Source organism: Phodopus roborovskii, unplaced genomic scaffold, assembly GCF_943737965.1.
Source record: "Phodopus roborovskii unplaced genomic scaffold, PHOROB, whole genome shotgun sequence".
NCBI classification, from domain to species: domain Eukaryota; kingdom Metazoa; phylum Chordata; class Mammalia; order Rodentia; family Cricetidae; genus Phodopus; species Phodopus roborovskii.
In genome coordinates this window covers 1,505,445-1,526,502 of record NW_026126619.1, presented here as the reverse complement: position 1 = coordinate 1,526,502, position 21,058 = coordinate 1,505,445, and the positions used below count along the sequence as shown (strand labels likewise).

The 21,058-nt window shown below is 38.3% G+C and overlaps 1 protein-coding gene across 1 annotated transcript in view; it reads left to right on the top strand.

The window, feature by feature from the left end:
• Positions 1–21,058, top strand: part of Lrriq1 (leucine rich repeats and IQ motif containing 1) — a 152,312-nt gene that overhangs the window by 33,020 nt on the left and 98,234 nt on the right. The window contains exons 11-14 of the mRNA XM_051206403.1: positions 6,942–7,135; positions 9,064–9,191; positions 16,758–16,831; positions 18,878–18,971. Coding sequence (XP_051062360.1) covers positions 6,942–7,135; positions 9,064–9,191; positions 16,758–16,831; positions 18,878–18,971 — 490 coding nt within the window. The remainder of the gene's footprint in view (positions 1–6,941; positions 7,136–9,063; positions 9,192–16,757; positions 16,832–18,877; positions 18,972–21,058) is intronic.

Below are 21,058 nucleotides of genomic sequence, written 5' to 3'. Positions count from 1 at the left end.
TTTTATTTTTTTTAATTTTTGCTTTTTCACTTAACTTCATTATTGATTCTTTGGAAGTCTCACACCATGCACCCAAATTCTGCTCACCTCCTGGTCCCCCCATACCCTCCCCTCACCCCTGCAACACTCCCCCACAAAAGGAAACAAAACAAAGCAAATAAAAGCAAGAACAAACCAAACCAAACACTGTTTTGAAATTTCCGTGAATTCTTGGAACTGTTTGGAGAGACATTTCCATTGAAGAAGAATTTGGCATGAACGTGAGTCTATTCTGCATATTCAGAATGAGCTCACAGATCCTTACTGCTCAAGTTGTCTTTAGCAAATTCACTTTTATCAGACCAGACATTTAGTTATTCTTTTTTATTTAAATTATATTTTATTTTTCTTCAACTTCCCATTTATAATTTAGTTTAGTTTGGTTGGACTGTAGTTAAATGGCATATTTGGTATGATTTCTATAACTGATGTCTTCTTTTGCCTAAAATTGGGAAAACATTTGTTTTCAATGTTTGAGATGGAGAAATAATTCTGGAATGGAAGTTTGATATTTCTGGTTAAAGTTTCTAGGACTGGCTTACAGAGAGTTTAAGATTTTTAAAAATTTCTTTTAATTTTATTTTTTTTATTTTTATTTTATATATCAATCCCAGTTCCCTCTCCCGCCCACCCTCCCGGCCTCCCTCACCCCCTCCCTCCGTCTTTCCCTCTCTCCCACCCTCACATGCACCCTGACAATACTCCCCTCCCAACCCCCACTCCATATGTAGGGTGATGCCCTCCAGGTGGGATCATCTAAATCTGTCAAGTTGTTTGAAGTAGGGACTAGGCCTTCTCTCCTGTCTCTAGGTTAAGGCAGTATCCCTTCATGGGAGATCTGCCCGCAAGGTCCTTTTGTGCACCAGGGATACATCCTGGTTCCACTGTCTGAGGTCCCTTAGACTGTTCAGTCCTTCTGGCTGAGACCCATGTTCAAGGGGTCTGAGTCAGTCCTGTGCTGGATTCCCAGCTATCAGTCTGGGGGCCCATTAGCTCCTCCTTGTTCAGGTCAGCTGTCTCTGTGGGTTTCTGCAGCCTGGTCTTGTCCTCCCTCTCTGCATCTGGATTCTAGTTTGGCTCAGTGTTTAGTTGTGGGTGTTTGCTTTTGTTTCCATCAGGTACTAGATGAGGGTTCTATGATGGTGGATAAGTTAGTCGTTGATCTCATTATCAGAGAAGGGCATTTATAGTAGCCTTTCCAATGTTGCTCAAATTGTTAGTTGGGGTCAGTCTTGTAGGTCTCTGGACATTTCTCTGGGTTAAGAGTTTTCTCTTCAAACCTATAATGGCTCTGTCTTTTATGGTCTCTCTCTCTCTCTCTCTCTCTCTCTCTCTCTCTCTCTCTCTCTCTCTCGCCTCTCTTCTATCCTTCCCCTGACTCAGTCTTCCTAGTCCCATACATTTTCTTGAAACAATTTTCTTTTAAAAATAGCCTATGCCAATGAAAATGAGGTAATTTATTTTCAATTACTTTTTATTTAAATAAAAAAAGCATCTTAATTTACACACCGACCCAAGTTCCCTCTCCCACTCCCACCCCTATCTCCCCATCCACTCCCCAGAGAGGGTGAGGCCTCCCATGCCAGATCAGCAAAGTCTGTGACATCATTTGGGGCAGGACCAAGGCACTCTCTGCTGTATCAAGGCTGAGTGTCCTTCTATGGGGAATGGTCTCCAAAAAGACAGTTCATGCACTAGGGATAGATACTGGTTCCACTGCCAGTGGCCCCATAGACTGCCCAAGCCCCCCCCCCAACTGACACCCACATTCAGCAATTTATAATCAGGTGTAAAATCAATTTTTCTTTATCTCTTTCATTCTCATGTTAGTTTTTAATAGCTTCAACAGAAACATTTTATTTTTTGAAAATAACTCCATGTTTTATAAAAATAAAGTTTTATAATCAGCATTTACAGAACAAATATATAATGGAAATGAACAGCCTTTGTTCTTTACTTTAGTTGTGTAGTTTACGTCTCACATAGATACTGTGAGGTAGCTGCGGATGAATCTTCTCTTCCTCCACATACTTAAGGAAACCCATATACTGCATGCAGTAAGTTATTTGAAGCTTCACCGCCAGTCAATGATGTAGACAGGATTTCAGACTTGCAATTCACTGCATTGCCTTATTCTTTTTAAATGTTGGTTTGTTTGTTTGTTTATTGAGATTGCAAAATGATTACATCACACATCTGCAACACAACTCTCTAAGACTCATAGTCATTGTGCAAGATGTGACAGAAATACACCAAGATTAGCTTTCTCCAAAATATGTGTTTGTGTTATCGAGGGACAAGTAAAAGTAAATATTTTGTATGTCGAAATGTCTTCAGTATTGCACTATAAACTGTTGGGTCCACTAGATGGCACTATGTTACCTTTTGAAATGCACGCAGCGCCTTAGTGCCTGGTAAAAAGGGATTGTTCTGGTTTGCAAGTAGAAAAACAGCTGACGCCAGGTTTTCATCTGACTCTCGACAAAATTATGGCGAGAAACCATAGTTTGGATAAGTCCCCTGCCTCCTGCCTCAGTGTTCTTGTTTATTTACGTCATTTATAACCCATGAGGACTTTGCACTGAAATTAAAACTTAAGGTCAGCTGAGCGTACGTGTAGGTAGGTATTCAGGAAAAAGTTTTCGACATAAACACGATTGAAGAATTGAGAGAGCTTGGATTTCAACATAGTATCCGTTGAGAGCTTCCTAGCTGCTTTTACCTCTTCAGCTTCGCTGTTTAGTTCAGGTGACAGGAATGTTTCATTGGGCTCTAGCTAATTTCTGTGAGTATTCTTTGAACTAGGTATTTAAAACAGGTATGAACATATGTGAGTTCCACTGTGGGCTGGGAGCCTCTGAGTGATAGGCACAATTGGCTTAAGTTCAAGCATACATTCCAGGATGGGGGGCGGGATAGCCTTTTAAAGAATTTCTTTATGCAATATAGTTACAAATACTCTAGGAACCCTATATCTTTATTATTGTTTAAGTCTTTTGAAAGGGATTTTCAAGTATTGGGGGGGGGGTTGTTTTGTTTTCGATAGGGAAGAACTATCTGCTATAATGACTTGGGAAGAATCATTTTCTTTGGAGTGCTGAGCTATTGTCTTAGCCCCATTTCCTTTCCCTGTCTATGTCAAAAACAACAACAGTATGACAAATCCACATTAAAGGAGGAAGGCTCTATTTGGCTCGCCTTAGCACCATTGCAAGCAAGTTCAGGCAGCAAGAACTTGAAGCAGCTGCTACTTGTTAAATCCACAGCCAAGACGTAGAGATCACTGAACACTGCATGCTACTCTTAAGCCTCCAAGAGTTCCCGCCTAGGGAATCTTGCCACCCACAGTGGACAGGTCTTCTACACAAATTAATATAATTCAGTCAATCACTACAGATGGTCACACAGGCCAATTTGATTGGACAATATTTCACCTAGGCTCTTCTGAAGTAAATCTAGATTCTTATATTAACAATTTAAAGTAAACTTCATGTTTTGTTAATGAATTGTTTGCTAATAAACATCATTGTTAATAAAAATTTTGTAAGATACTAAAAAGAAATGTATAAGTTAGCATATATATACATATATATGGGAAGGGTGTTAATTTATAAATATATATATTTCTTATTTGATCTGAATATATTTATTGGATCAAGGTATTGTTTAATCAGTTGTATAAACCCTTCTTGAGAATTTAGTATACCTTTCCTTAAGAAATATACTCCTCCTGAAGATAACAGATTCAATTCCTACAGATTGATAGTTATTTAATTTCTTGTTTTATTGTATATATTTTATGAATGTTCTCTTCTGAATACAATATATGTGGAAAATGTTTTCATCCTGTAATCAGCATGTGAAAGGATTAATACAAGGAAGACTTTAAAATTGTATAAAAACCATTTTATCATGGTGGATTTACTCAATAAAGTTTTAAACACTGAAGTCTTACTACTGTGCAGTAGAACTGTGTAGTTACAGGCATATTGGTACACATTAGTAATCTAGTCGTCCTTTATACTGATTCCTTTGAACTTCCTAAACTCCAGCAATCACTAGCCTGCTCTTTTCTTCTATGCTAGCAACACTTTTAGTGTCCATATATAAGAAATAACCGGGTATGTGTCATCTTATGTCTACTTACTTCACCTTGTAACACTTGGTCCAATTGCACCACATTTTGAATTTTATAGTTTTTATGGATGAATAATAATCCTATTGTGTGTTGTGATTATTCCATGTGTTTCATTTGTCCATTTATCTGCCCACTGACATTTGGTTGTTTCTCTTGCCTAACTAAGGCAGTAGTAGGACTTCAATGGACACAGTAGCACAGTAATAGTTATGTCTTACAGATACACCTTCCATTTGTTGGTTACATTTCATTTGCTTGTACAGCTAGAAATGGATCAATTGAGTCATGTGACTGGACCACATTTATCCTTTTGGGAACCTTCTCTATTATTCTCCTCATGGCTGTACAAATTGATATTTCTAACAATGCTGACTGAGAGCATCTTTTCTCCTCACTCTCATCAGCTCTTTAATATTTTTAACTATTTAATTTAAAATTTATCTGTAGTTTTCCCTTGGATAAAATGCTACCTCAGTGTGCTTTTGATGTGTACTTCCCTGAGGACTATGGTACTGAGAATTTCTTTTTCACTTCGATGTTCACTAATTGCATACTTTCTTTTGTGAAACGAAAATTTAGAGCATGCACACCCTTTCCCTTTCCTTTCTTTCCCTTTTAATTTATCTGATTTACTCATCACATAAGCTGTGGTCCACAATTTTCTTAACGTGTCTTTTTGAATCCCTCATTTATATCAGAATTATTTTCTACTGTGATTGAGTGTTCTGTGTGCAATACATCCTTTCACATTGAGTTTTCCTAGAATCACTGTTTTGAATTTTCTGGGGAAATTTTGTCAGGTTTTTTTTTTTTTTTTTTTTTTTTTTTTTTGACTCTAAGCTAGACAGTTATTGTTTCCCTTTGGTGGCATCACACTATCTCCCCGTCATGCTTCTCAGTATTTTAGGTTGATAGTGGGCCTCTTGGAGATACATTTTTTTTTCCCCAACAGTGTTACCTTCAAGTGTATCTTAGGGTGCTGGTTTGTTATATTCATGTTGCCTTGTCCCACTTGGGCACAGTGATGTCATTTATATAATGTTCCAGTGTTTCTTTATATTTTTTTCTTGATTACTTTTCCTTTTTTTAGTTTATTTTTCTTATTTTTCATATCGATCCCCGTTCCCTCTCCCTCCTTCCTTATCTCCCATCCTACCACCCCCCCCACCCCACAGGGAGGGTGGTGCCTTCCAGGAGGGGCCAACAAAATCTGTCAAGTCATTTGGAGTAGGGACTAGACTAGGCCCTCCCTCCTGTCTCTAGGCTACTGGAGTATCCCTCCATAGGGGATGTGCTCCCAAAGTAATTTGTGCACCTGGTTCCACTGTCTGAGGTCCCTTAGACTGCTCATTCCCTCTAGCTGACACCCATGTTCAAGGGGTCTGAGTCAGTCCCATGCTGGATTCCCAGCTATCAGTCTGGGGGCACATTAGCTCCTCCTTGTTCAGGTCAGCTGTCTCTATGGGTTTCTGTAGCCTGGTCTTGTCCTCCCTCTCTGCATCTGGATTCCAGTTTGGCTCAGTGTTTAGCTGTGGGTGTCTGCTTCTGTTTCCATCAGGTACTAGATGAGGGTTCTATGATGGTGGATAAGTTAGTCGGGAATCTCATTATCAGGGAAGGGCATTTCTGGTAGCCTTTCTACTGTTGCTCTAGCTTTATGCTGGGTATGTGCAGCAGTGTCATGGGCAAGGACACACCTAAGACACACCTAAGGGCAAGTGGATATAGTCTCGCATGGAGGCCGTGCTGCGGTAAATGCTTCGTTCTTATGACAAGACGTTCCTAGGTTCACATTAACTGCACGGTGGTATTCCTTTTCTTCACTTTCCCACAAGGCTACCGGGAACAGTCTACTCCACATCTGTTCCATCCGCACTGGCCCCCGGACTCTTCCCCAAATGGTCTCTGAACAGCAGCTAATTAGCCTAGTTGTTTTTAAAGAGGCATTTTTACTTGCATGGGTGTACAGGTGCTTGCACACGTGTGTGCACACGTGCACGTGCACCAGTGGAGGCCAAAGAAGGCGTCAGTTTCCTGTGGAGGTGACTTCAGGTGTGAGCCACCAGATTAATCGGTGCTCAAATCAGGCTCAAATTAGACTGGACTCTGATGATAATGCTATTGCTTCTCTAGCACGCAATTTCCCGTGGTTTCGTTGATGCCAAAGTACTGACCTCTTCGCACTTTTTTTGGTAGCTGTGCCTGACATGATCCATGGTACATAATTTACTATAAATAAAAATGCCCTTTAGAATTCTCATTGAGAGATTGGCGATTTTTCCTATTTCATTGCTTGAAAATTCTCATTTCCCAATCTGTGATTTAAATATTTCTTTCAGTTTTTAACTTATAAATAACTGCATAACTAAACCCTGTATAATAAGGAATAATGAATGTTGCATGTCTGTAGTCCTAGCAATTGGGAGGGTAAAGCAGGAAGTTCAAGACATCAGCGCTAACATGAACTTGATCACAAGTCTGAGTTTACGGGTCAGTCTGGGTTTATGGGGAAACACTTTCTCTCTCTCTCTCTCTCTCTCTCTCTCTCTCTCTCTCTCTCTCTCTCTCCCTCCCTCCCTCCCTCCCTCCCTCCCTCCCTCCCTCCCTCTCTCTCTCTCTCTCTCTCTCTCTCTCTGTGTGTGTGTGTGTGTGTGTGTGTGTGTAGAGGTAGTTATGACTTTATCTCCAAATACCAGTTTCCATGATATTCTGTCTCAGGAAGAATGTATAATACAAGTGTAATATTAGCAAACTTGTCTTCCAGGTGGTTTAGAATCTTTGAAATACCTTCAACAATTAACTGTGGATCATAATCAGTTAATTAGCACTAAAGGGCTCTGTGAAGCACCCACCATCATATACTTGGATTGTTCACACAATAATCTTACTGATGTTGATGGCATTGGAAATTGTGGATTGCTCCAAACTGTAAAGTTGCAGGGAAATTACCTGAGAGAGGTAAATTATTTAAAGCAACGGATGTCTGTAACTAGTGCAGTATCTTTCTTTTAATTGGTGTATCTACCGTACATTTTGAAAGCAACTTATTACTTGAATATTATTTCTTTATTTTTTTAATTAATCATCTGTATGTTACTTCCAAGTTACCATTGTTACTTTTTAGCCTTTAATTGGATGTATTAATTACGCAGAATACCAAGATTTGTTCTGATATTTCCATTCATGGGCACAAAATATTTTGACCATATTTTCTCAACACGTTACCTTCTCTTGTGTACTTCCAGCACAAGTTATTTCCCTTTTGAGCTTGATGCTTTTATATAATTTCTTTCATACCTATGTAGGGGGAAGAGAGGAAGAGAGAGGGAAAGAGAGTAGAGGGAGAAACTCTATGACTTCCCTGAGAGCTGTAAACAGGAGTGTGCCTAGGGATTTTTTTTCCCCAGAAGCATGTAAACCCCACTATTACCTGCATAGAAATATTCAGAGGATGGAATGGCTCCATAGGACATTTCCTTTCCCATGGCTATATGTTGCAAGTCTAACCTTGAGGGAGATTTTACACATCATCAGAGCTGCTTTTCATTCAAGAACGCAATAGCCACGTCGTGCCCTGGAGATAGTGTTCCAAATGCTCCATCTCGATTCCTCCGGCATTCTTTTACTCCTTCTGGGATGTTCTGTGAGCTTTGGAAGGGAAACTATAGATACCCCATTTATGGCCTGGCGTTCAACACTATTTTATTCTCCTTACTTTGGTGAGTGCTGAGTTCCTACAGTCACCAGCAAAAGCAAGCTTCTCTAAAACTGAGTGCAGCATTATGATGATTAGCTTATTTACTGAGAAGACATTTTTGAAAGGCACAGCATGTTTAGTGAACAAAATAACAGCATTGCCCTCCCCATTGGAGCTTAAGAACTTCCCATCTATGGGGTTTATACCGATTTTACTGTACCAGGCAGGAGTTTTCTACAGTAGAGGAGGCATGAAGTTCAGTCAGAAAACAATTGTGTACTCCAATAATGGACTGGCCGCTATTGAACTACTGGGCCCATTCCACTTGTCCTGTGAATACTGTTGAACATTAGGTTTTATGACAGTTCTCTCCAAGGAGCCTGTACGGTATTATGCTGCAGTCTCAAGGCTAAACACCAAAGAAGCTTTCAGCCCAGTTGCAGTTTGATTTCTTTAGATCATCTAACCAAGGCAGGTCGAGTCTTCATCAATAGGAATTTAACCAGATAGCCCTGGAGGGCGATCAAGAGCAGTGGCAATTGCCCATATTGTTTAGGGCCAACAACATGTAGAGAGGATCCCTCCTGAACTAGGATTTCCTAGATAGGGTACCATCAATAGAAACTCATTTTGTTTTTGATTATATTTGCTTATTATTTTTCCATACATCTTTACCCTTAGTCCCATGCAGTTCCCTAGCCCATTTCCTTGCCTCTTCAGGTTTAAACCTTTCTAACCCTAGCATCTTGCCTTCCATACTTGTATCTTCACATTCCACTACCCTTTCCTAAATATTTTTCCTGCTCATAGGCCCCTTTTCATTATTTTATCTTTTTATCCACTTAGGAAAAACCCCAAATGCTTATAGTGTTCTTTAAAGTTTAAGATAAGATTTTTCTGAATACTAAACTGTATAGCATATTTTTATTTCACTCAGGCACATAAGTTGGACCACATTTATCTATTATTGATATTAAATTGTACTTTGTTATGAGACTTCTTTCATAAAGACTATCAAACATAATTAAGATAATTAATAGGCATAATGAAAGACTCAATAATATACTTTGAGTTATGGTTTATTGCTTACAAGAATGTATATCTTTTATGCTTTGGTATAATATATACTTTTAAATTTGGTTAAAAATAGTTTTCCTGTTATCAAGTTACAAAATATATTTACTTGTAGCCTCCATCCTTAAAGAATCATGTTCTACTTCGAGAATTGCATTTGGATGACAATAGCATCTTAAACATGGAAATACTTTCTTCATGTTGGCTTCCTTTACTTCAGGAGCTTAGTATCTCTCAAAACAGGTAAGAATATATTTCATCTTAGGATAGTTATTTATAATTGCTGTGTGATGTACATAAACTAGAAAAATTGAGATTCTTGCAATTAAATCAGGATACATCAAAATAAATCAGTACAAAAGATACAAATATAACTAAAATTTTAAAAACTGAAGTAACTGAGTTACTAGATGCTTTGAGTAAAATTTCTTCATTATATTCTCTTCATCTTGTTTCTTCTGAAAAATATACCTGTAGAAACATTTCAAGATTGGTTTGTTTATGTTTATAGAGAATTAGTCTTTGGAAAATACAGAATGTAGGAAATTTAGTTCAAAGGGATGCCTTACTCTCTCAAATGGTATTTACTAAGTCACAAAACATTTTTAAATCATCTCTCAATGTTGTTAAAAATGGGTTTAAATTTGAATTCCATAAGAATATAAAGTAACACTTAAAATATCTTAACATTAATATAAAATGAGTACCTGAATCAAAAGACATATTAGAAACAAATCAAAGTAACACTACAATAAGTGTACTTCTTTCTTTCTGTGCTTAATATTCCACTGAAACCTGTGTATTATAGTATGATTAAGTTACTAACCACAGGCTTGTGGAGTAAGGTTGTTGGACCACCTATAACTAGAAATCACTTCTTTGAGTTACAAGGTGTTTACAAGACAAGTGAGAACGGACAACTGTGTGCATGTTTATAAACAATAAACTATACAAAAAAAGTGGGCACAACACACATATGTGACAGGGATAGTTCTCAAGCCACATTTCTAATACTCGAAAACATTTACATTAAGAAAATCATAGAAGAAAAAAATGTCCTTAGTTCTTTGACTAATTTAAGCTTACAGTGAAATATTCTTTTCTCCCAAAGTTAAAGTTAAATTTTAATGACAAAGCATTGGCTTAGTCATTCTCTATTGATAGTTATGTATCAAAGCGTTGAAAGGAAAATATTCACTTAGACCAATTTGGTTCTGAGAACTGATAACGATCATTGGACTAATTACTCCTAGCGGTCATTATTTATAATTTTGTTTTCTTAGATGTAACATTTGAATACTGAGGTGGGGGGGTTAATATTTCAAGTGGTATAACACCGAGTGATGTATGTGGCAACCTTTAAAACCTTCTTAGAGATCAAAAAATTAACCTTCATGGCTCCTAGATTTTATTAAAGTCGCTATGCATGTAGATGCAGCATAGGAGTAGAGAAAGACTGTTTAGAGATGGTGGGGGCAGGTATATACATATATATATATGTATATATGTACATATATATACATATATATGTGTGACTGTGGAAGTATGTGAGGAATACAGTCAATGTCCATTGTATATTGTTATGAAAATGTTCTTAGGAAGCAGTACTATTTACAATGAACACACAGCAATTACATATTGTGTATCGTTTCTATTACATGCACCACATTGATCTTTTATAATACTGTCACCTATTTAAATATATTTCTACACTATTAAATCCTTTGCAAATGCTGTTAGTAAAGCAGGAGATCTGAAGTCACACACAAAAAAGAAAATTATTTCCTAGTGGGATAATGCATAAATAAACTCAAGGCTTAGTTCTATCCCTTGTTTGTCTGTTTGTTCTTACTCAGAAGATCGATTTCTTTAGCTATGATTCATGACACAGTGTTCTGTCCATGAAGTGTGTGCAGAGCCACATAATGGGTGATAAAACTCAGAAAGGCAAATTCAGGTTTGTGGTTTGAAACTATGACATGCCAGTCAGCTGCATAAGCAGGTCTTTTCACTGTCTAACACTTCTTCCTAAGTGTCAAAAGGCGGCTGCTACCTATCTTCTGCTACCAAATTCTAGCTATCATCCACATAGGGACATGTGAGTCCACTTCAGAAATCTATGAATTTAAAATGCAGACATTAAAATGCACTTGTACAGTCATGTGTACATGGGGAGTATAATTAGGATACTTGATATATATATATATATATATATATATATATATATATATATATATATATATATATACTTTTTTGTTTTTGGTAACCATTACCATCACAAGGAAGAGATTATACATCCACAAACCCTCTTTCTGAGCAAATGGAATACATAGAGAGAGTAGTACTTAGTGAATATTGTTTGGAACACTTGTTTCATCCAGCCTTCTGGTTTAAATTTTCATGAGGACATGTGGCTGGTTTAAGTTTGACTCAGAGGAGTTCTAACTGGAAGATTGTCTGGCTATATAAACTGTTCTCCTTCCACTGAGACCCTAAATGGGGGGGCAGAGTGGAAAGTTACCCATCGAGTGCTCAGTGTACAACCCCTTGCTTTTCTTGTCATCTTTGAAATTTATATCTTTTAATGCCCAGGGCTAATGTGGCAAGGTCAAGTCATATTAGGTTTTCACTAATGTCCCTTTGTCTTTCTGGTTTGAATTTGTTGGAAAAAATATTCTTGAAATGTCAGTGAAGGAAAAAGCTATACATGTTTAAGAAAAGGGAATCTATGATCAGGTTTCTACCATCACAATGAATGGTCATAATGATGCATGAATGGCTAGTTTTCTTGAATAAGATTTCAAAAAAGGACAATTTACAAATCAGGATTTTAAAAGAATGGCTATATGAAATGATAAAAATGTAATATTACCGAGATGTTTGAGCAAAGCAGAATTATTTAAATTGATTTTTAAAGACAGTCCTATTGTTTTTAAATTCTAAAGTGCCACTGGTCATTTTTTTTCTTGACATTTTCAAATATATGTCACCACGTAGCATTGATAAGTACACAAAATATTTTGAAGAAAGGAGAGTAACCACATTATGAAGAGTGAAATAATCCATTAGCTACTGAATTTTATTAGAAAGGCAAAGATTTACTATAAACATGTGGCAAAGTTATGAACATCATTTTTTTAAAGTACTTTTACGCTATCACCTGAGAAATTAAAATTTCATATCTTTAAAGTTTTCAAGAACATGGTCAGGATGGAAACACTATAGGGTGAAGACTTGAATTCGATAATTACCTATCCACATGTTTTAATTTTGCCCACCTCCCTCCTCCTTTTCTTCAACCACTCTCTTCTTCCCTGCCTTTTATCTGTTTATCTTCTCTTCCTTTGCTTCCTGTCACATCCATATAACAGTTAAGTCAATTTACTCTCACGTTGCACAGAGAAGGGCTTGTAGGTCCACTTCCTCTTTTAGTGTTCTCTCCTCCTCACCCTGTCACCCATGAGACTCTTTTAAAGAAATGGCAGTGTACGGGGTTAGAATGAATGGTTGTATTGTGCTTGGGAGTGACAGCAGTGAGAGGCACTTTCTTGTGGCCTTATTATTTCGTGATGGGTTCGTCAGTGAAGGTTGCATCAGTAGTATCTTCTTTCCCTTTACTAATGCAGAACAGGGTCGTACAAGGGAGGAGGCAAGGTGCATACAAGCGTTGGTCTGTGCCAGACACCGTGACTCTTTGAGCCCCCATGCTGCTGTGTGACCTCTGACCTTAGAATAATAGTTGTAATAGTTTTAAATGCGTACACACATGAGAGAGAGAGAAACAGAGAAATGATAGAGGAGTATTAACTGTATTAGACTTAACTCTTTGTTGTTCTTTTTCTTTATTATTGATTATTTAAATTCCAATCCCAGTCTCCCTCACTCCTGTCCCCCTGCTTCCCGCACTACCCCCCCCCCCACCTCCCATCTGTTCCTTGGAGACAGTAAGGCCATCCCTAGGTAGTCTACTAAGTCTGTCCCATCATCTTATTGACGCAGGTCCAAGACACCTCTCCACCTCCACACCCCTGTATCTAGACTGGGCAAGGTATCTCTCCATATCCAATGGGCTCCACTAAGTCAGTTTGTGCATTAGTGTTAGATCTTGGAACTCACTGCCAGTGTCCTCATATATTGTCCCAGTCACACCATTGTCACCTATATTAAGGTAGTATAGTTCTGTCTTAATGCAGGTTCTCCATTTGTCAGACCTGAGTCAGTGATCTCTCACTAGCTTGGGTCAGCTGATTCTATGGGTTTCCCCATCATTGTTTTGACTGCTTTGTTCATATTCTCACTCTCCCTCACTGTGATTGTACTCCAGCAGTTGTGGATTTCTGTTATCTGCTTTCATCTATTTCTGGAAGAGAGTTCTAGTTTCCCTGGGGCTTTGGATTGTAGGCTGGGTATCTTTTGCTTTATGTCTGGTATCCACTTATGAGTGAGTACATTGCTATATTTGTCTTTCTGGTTTTGGGTTACCTCACTGTATGCTGGGTTTCTTTTTTCTGTCTATTTGCCTGTGAATTTTGGGATATCACTGTTTCTTACCTCCAAGTAGTACTCCATTGTGTAAATATACCACATTTTCTTTATCCATTCTTCAGTTGAGGGGCATCTAGGTTCTTTCCAAGATCTGACTATTTCAAATAATGTTGCTATGAACATACTTGAGCAAATGTCTTTGTTGTGTGAATGTGTTTCCTTTGGGTAAATGTCCAACAGTGGTATTGCAGGGTCTTGGGGTAGGTTGATCCTTAATTTTCTGAGAAACTGCCATACTGATTTCCACAGTGCCTGTATAAGTTTGCACTCCCACAAGCAATGGAGGAGTGTTCTTCTTTTTCTATATCCTCTCCACATAAGCTGTCATTGGTGTTTTTTATCTTAGCTGTTCTGATCAATGTAAGATGGAATCTCAGAGTGATTTTGATTTGCCTTTCCCTGGTGACTAAGGATGTTGAGCATTTCCTTAAGCGTCTTTCTGCTGTTTGAGATTGTTCTGTTGAGAATTCTGTTTAGATCTGTACCCTATTTTTTAATTGGATTATTTGTTAGTTTGATGTCTAGTTTCTTGAGTTCTTTGTATATTTTGGAGATCAGTCCTCTGTCAGATGTGGGGTTGGTGAAGATCTTTCCCCATTCTGTAGGGAGCCATTTTATATTGTTGACCATGTTCTTTGCTTTACAGAAGATTTTCAGTTTCAGGAGGACCCATTTATTAATTGTTGTTCTCAGTGTCTATGCTACTGGTATTCTATTTAGTACATGGTCTCCTGTGCCTATGCTTTCAAATGTATTTCCCACTTTCTCTTCTGTGAGATTCACTGTGGATCAATTTATATTGAGTTTTGAACTTGAGTTTTGTGCATGGTGATAGATATGGATCTATTTACATTCTTCTACATGTTGACAGCCAGTTACATGAGCACCATTTGTTGAATATGCTTTCTTTTTTCCATTTTATGTTTTTAGATTATTTGTCAAAAATTAGGTGTGTCTGGGTTGATAATGGGGTCTTTGATTGGATTCCATTAGTCCACCTGTATGCTTTTATGCCAATACCAAGCTGTTTTCATTACTTTAGCCCACAGGTGATCTTTTATTGTACAGGATTGTTTTGGCTATCCTGGGTTGAGTATTGTTCTTTCAAGGCCTATGAAGACTTGTGCTGGGATTTTTATTGGGATTGCATTGAATCTGTAGATTACTTTTGGCAAGATTGCCATTTTTATTATGTTGATCCTACCTATCCAAGAGCATGGGAAATCTTTTCATGTTCTGATATCTTCTTTAATTTCTTTCTTTAAAGACTTGAAGACATACTTCTTGTCATACAGGTCTTTCACTTGTTTGGTTAGAGTTACCCCAAGGTATTTTATGTTATTCGTGTCTGCTGTAAAGGGTGAATTTCCCTGATTTCCTTCTCAGCTCATTTGTCAGCTGTATTTAGTAAGGCTACTCATTTTTTTTTATTAATCTTGTATCCTGCTACATTACTGAAGGTGCTTATCAGTTGTAGGAGTCCTTCAGTAGAATTTTTGGGGTTACTTATGTTTACTAACATATCATCAGCAAATAGTGAGAGTTTGACTTCTTTTTCTCCAATTTGTGTCCCTTTGATCTCTTTTACATGGGCAATTAGTGCTATGAGCTGTTCTCTCAGCACTACTTTCATTGTGTCCCACAAGTTTGGGTATGTTGTGCAGTCATTTTCATTACATTTTAGGAAGTCTTTTATTTATTTCTTTATTTCTTCTTTGACCCAGTGGTGGTTCATTTGATCAGTGTTCAGTTCCCAGCCTCTTTAAATTTGAACATATACTGAGCAGCATCAGTCTTTTCTTTATTGCCTCTATTTCAGATATCACATCCTGAATAATTTCCTTCCCTCATTGGATTGCCTTTTCTCGGTTTTCATCAAGGGATTTGTTGATATTTTCCAATTTATTGTTTGCCTTTTCCTCCATTTCTTTAAGAGAATTTTTCATTTCCTCTTTAAGGGCCTCAATCATCCTCATAAAGTCATTTTTCCGGTCATTTTCTTCTACTTCATGTGTGTTGGGATGTTCATCTGTTATAGCACCACTAGTTTCTAGTGATGCCGTATTGCTCTTTATATTGTTGAGAGTGTTCCTGCCTTGTTGTCTAGGCATCTCTTCCTCTAATCTCTCTCTCTTTCTCTTTCTCTCTGTCTCTCTGTCTCTCTGTCTCTCTCTCTCTCTCTCTCTCTCTCTCTCTGTCACACACACCACACAGCCTGTTGAATTTGTTTATATTGTTTGTGTGTAGCATGTGACTTCAAGGCTGACACTGTGTTGAACAATGAATAAAGGACCTAAACCTTAGGGGAGGCTAACTGTCCTCCCAGAAGTCAATAGTTGCCTCTAGATTTTTTGTCTCGGAGAGGAACCCTGAAAATTTCCCCTTCCATGTTGAAATGTCCATTGATATTGCCCTTGTTCCTATCCTGTTTGTACGACTATTACTAGAACAAAGTGTTTCATGGCCTAATCTGGGTCTCACAATCTTTCTGAACTCTGTTTAGGATTTCCCCCAAGCTGTAGATTCTGATGCAGATGTATCCTTTGGAGCAGGGCTCTTCATGATTTATTTATCTCTGCACTGTGACCAGTTGTGATTTACACACACACACAATATATATATATATATATATATTGTCAGCATGGCAGGGAATATTAGAGAGGTTTAATCTAGTGTAGCCAGGAGGGGGCCTGCAGTAACAAAATGGAGGAGGGATGCTATCATTTTAGTTACATTAACAACATTTTTAAAAATCATAGGAATACCTCCCAAAAATTGTACCTTACAGATCTGGATCATGTGTTTAAACTAAGGAAGGAGAAACAAATAATGTAATTTTTGTATAACTAGATTTGTAAATATATGAAACAATATAGTACCCGGGTAGCTACCCATTTTAAACTGAATAGCAAATATACATCAAAGCCCATGGTATTTGTGACTGAAATTAGCAATTCCATGGTAATTTACTTTTTTAAATGAATCAAAATCTCCCATTATTGTAATGCTCAATGGTAAATTCTCTTTAAAAATGACATCAATTTTCTATAACAAGATTACTTACATTCTTAGGCTTAATGCTTTTTTAATAAATACTGTTACTCAACATTTTAATTGTGCTACATTGTATTGTACAATTATAGATAATTGTATATAATGTCTTATAATTATATAATTGTATTAGGTAAATGAGTTGTACTTGAAACATAATAACAAGAATATGCCCGTTAATTTTTTTCAATAATTTTTATATTTTGTTTTCAGTTTAACAACAATTGTACCACTGTTCCATTTTGTGTCTTTGGAAAAACTAGATGTCAGCAATAATTGTCTTTCTGGTAAGTGCGAATTTCTACTTATTTATTTATTTTAAATACTATGCTTTATTTTTTGCTTCAAATATAGTGAAGAGTTGTTTTGTATACATATGCATTTGCATATATGAAGTATATGCATATATGAAGTAGAAAGATTACTGCTAGCTTTTTTTACTGCTGGCTATTCACCCATTAAAATGTTAAAGCATTATGAATTGAACAAAGCCCTCTACAATGTTTTTCCCATGTACTTTCCAGTCAGCCCCCTCCAAGTAGCAGCCACAATCTTAATTTTTCACCATAAGCTATAAAAACCATATATATTCTCCTGGACTTTAGTTGGCTCTCTGAAGTGATTGGCCAGGGCTCATGATGTTAGCGTCAGGTTTATTAGAGCTTTGGGCTAATGTTGGAGTCTTTTGGGGGTCTTTTCAGCCTGCACAATACCCAACACTTTGCCAAGGCCAAGTGATGAATTCTCAAAAGACATCTCCAACATTCACGCTCTTCTTCTCAGTCCTTTCCTCCGCAAGTGCTAGCCTCATTTCTAGCAGTTTCCACTTCAGCTCAGCAGAACAGAACCGGTGTGTGCCACTGTTGTTTCAGATGAACCATAATATTCTTCTAGACAAAAAAATTCTTGAGATCATAAAACAACCAAAAAGGACATGTTATGTGTTTTCTTTCTATCAGATCCAGACTTAAAATATGTGTATGTTGTGTCTGTGTCACTGTGTGTGCACACAGCATACATGTTTAGTCAGTGTTGTAATATTAAAATGTGTTTCGAGAAAGACACCATGCAACAAAGTTCAAGCATCAGGTTTGTTGTTGTTGTTGTTATTATTATTATTATTATTGGAAAAGAATTGTAAAAGAAAGGGTGTTATGGGTGACCCTACTTGGACACCCTTTGGGGGAGGGGATGAGAAAATGCAGCTCCAACAACTCAGGCACCCGGAGTCAGTGAGGAGCAGAGGATGCTGAGGACTACTTTATGAAGGAGTTAGACCTTTCTTATACCCGCTCCCAAGGTGCCATTGGCTCAGGCGGCTGACTCTGCTGCCTGTCCTTTCCCCATTGGTGTCTCTGGTCAGGTGACTCCTCGTCAGCAGTCTCTGGGGTGGAGGCAGGCTTGGCTCAGGGAGGAAGTGTCTGCTGCGCTTGTGCATGCTGGTGCAGGCTGTCCTGGGCATTGGGTGCAGGGCAGCTAAGGCCTGGGCATCGGGTGAAGGGCAGCTAAGGCCTGGGTAGGCTGGCTGCAGTTCTCCCACATAGCCACCTTTTTTAATTTCTTTTTTGATGCGGTTTAGCGGGAGTCGAAGTTGTATCTTTGGCCTCATGGTCCCCGCCTAAGACCCGAGCTGCAGTTTTTCCTACAAAAGGGAGGAGATGGGGGACAGGAACAGTGGGAAAGAGTAAGGAGGGGCAGAGAGGCAAAGAGTGGGGGTTGGGGGAGGAGAGGGGGGAGAGAAACAGAGAGACAGAGACAGAGGGAGACAAAGAGGGACGGGAGGTGGACAGGCCCCTTTAAAAGGAAACACAGTGATTGCACAGCCCGGACAGCAGCTGAGGGCGAATCCTGTCCGAACCCAAAGAACAGGCCAGCACAGATGCCTGAACACTAAAGTTTCCAGTGGGAAATCAAGTCTATATACACTGCTCTGTAGAGTAACCTAGATTTGCCTAGGTTTATGTCATTGTGCCTGTTGATGTATTTAGATTTAGCATGTGTTGTATTGTGTTATATTTAGTGTCATAATTTTTGTTCTAAGTATAGTAGGCTATTAAATCATTATCTCATTTAGTCCCCACACATCAAAGACAGTCTAAAACTGGATTGTCTAAGTTCATGTAGTTGCTAAATGGTAGAAAACGTAATTTTATAACAGTCTGTGTTCCCCTCAGTACCCACTTTGCCCTGAAAGCTTGGGAGTACCCAACGGGAAAAATTAAAATATTAAAATATCACTTAGTTTTAACTGGGAAATTGGTGATAAATTCATGACCGTTTATGTTCAGATTATTTATGCTACTTGGCTAATTTTCATTCATTCTTTTTCTTAGATCTTTCGAGCATCATGTGTTGGTTCAATGCATGCTACTCTCTCCGTGAGCTTTGTCTCACCGGAAACCCAGTACTTCAGGAAATCAACTGGAGGTAAGGAAGCAGTTTTTAATCCGCGAATATGCTGTGTATCATTTTGTGAGACAAAATATGATACCAGTTTTCCTACAAAAAAAAAAAGTTAGTTACTTGAATAGCTTGTTACCTTTGGATGTTATAAAAATAGTTCTAAAGTATCATTTACATAAAATTTTTTCTCGCATATACATGAATTAATGCCAGTTTGAAAGTATGATTGTGATGCAAGCAGATGATGAAACACCAAGTTATTATAATATCGACTTAAATTTTGTTTTGACAGAGGAAACATTTTCCGTCGACTCCCTTTAGTCATGTAACTTAGTATTTCAATTATTTTCTCCTGAAATTGGACTGATAAAGTTAGACTAGACTGTCGTATTCCTTACTTGAAAACCGAGCCTAAATTTCAGTTAGATCAATTGTTGTAATATAATTTCATTATCTATAAGAAGAGATCCATTTATCTAGAGGGTTTAAAGTGAAGAAGTCTATAAAATATGGATTTGTTAATGAAAGGACTCAGGCAACTTTGATACAGTTGGTTTCGGTGAACTTTTCGTAACCCTATGGTACCAACAGAGGGATTAGTTATAGATTTTCCCAATTGGTTTCTTACTTTCATGTCAAGCCAGTGATAACATGCAAAAAACTGATGCACTGGGAAAAAAAAAAATCTCTTTTAAAACATAATCCACAGGCAACATTTGAAATCTCCTCTGAGACTTTGTTCCATTGGCTGATGATTAATGGAGCTTGCTAAGTGGCAGAGTGTGCACCAGGAAGTTTTCACTGAATGAAATATTGATTTGGCCCTTGAGTAGGAGGAGCCCAGCTGGAAAAACTAATCTTGAGACCTCACAATGTTCTTATACTTCATTCCCTACATTCATCAGCTTTCCCCATAAGCTCATACAGTTGACTGGTGAACTTAAGGGCATTCCACACACTATTGTTGTCTTTTGCGATTCTGAGAAGTCACCTTCAGCAATTAAAGAAGAAACTGGTTTTGTTTTGGTTTTCATCTGCCACATGTATTTATTAGTATTAAACTTTCACATTTGCCTCAGATAATTTTATCTTTAGAGAAATATAATTTCATAGCACTGAGCTGTTTCTTTTTTGTTGTTTTTTGGGGGGGATAAATTTTTAAATTTAAATTTGAAACAAGCTTGCTTTACATGTTATTTCCAGTTCCTGCACCCTCTGTCCTCTTCCCCTGTCTTCCCCACCAACTTCATCCCATCCCCTTTCTGCTCCCCAGGGAGGGTGAGGCCTTCCATGGGGAGTCTTCAAAGTCTGTCATATCATTTGGAGCAGGGCATAGGCCCTCCCCCATATGTCTAGGCTGAGAGAGCATCCCTCTATGTGGAATGGGCTCCCAAAGTCCATTCTCATACTAGGGATAAATACTGATGCACTACCAGAGGCCGCATAGACTGCCCAGTCCTCCTAACTGACACCCATGTTCAAGGGGTCTGGGTCAGTGTTATGCTGTTTTCCCAGCTGTCAGACTGGGGTCCATGAGCTCCCCCTAGTTCAGGACAGCAGTTTTTGTGGGTTCCTCCAGCCTGATATTGACCTCACTGCTCATCACTCCTCCAACTCTGCAACTGGAGTTTGGCTCAGTGTTTATCTGTGGGTGTCTGCTTCTGTTTCCATCAGCTACTGGATGAAGGCTCTAGGATGGCAAATAATGTAGTCATCAATGTCATTACTGGGGAAGGGCATTTAAGGTAGCCTCTCCATTATTGCTTAGATTGTTAGTTTTGGTCATCCTTGCAGATCTCTGGACATTTCCCTAGTGCAAATTTCTCTTAAAACCTATAATGACTCCCTCTATTAAGGTATCTCTTTTCTTGCAATCCTCTATTCTTTGCCTGACTCAATCTTCCTGCTCCCTCATGCCCACCTCTCCCCTCGTCTTCCTCCTAACTCCCTCTCTCTTCCCTCTATGCTCCCAATTGGCTCAGGAGATCTTGTCCTGTTCCTCTTCTCCAGGGGACCATGTATATCTCTTTTAGGGTCCTCCTTGTTTCCTTGCTTTTCTGGATGTGTGGATTGTAGGCTGATGATACTTTGCTCTGTATCTTAAATCCATA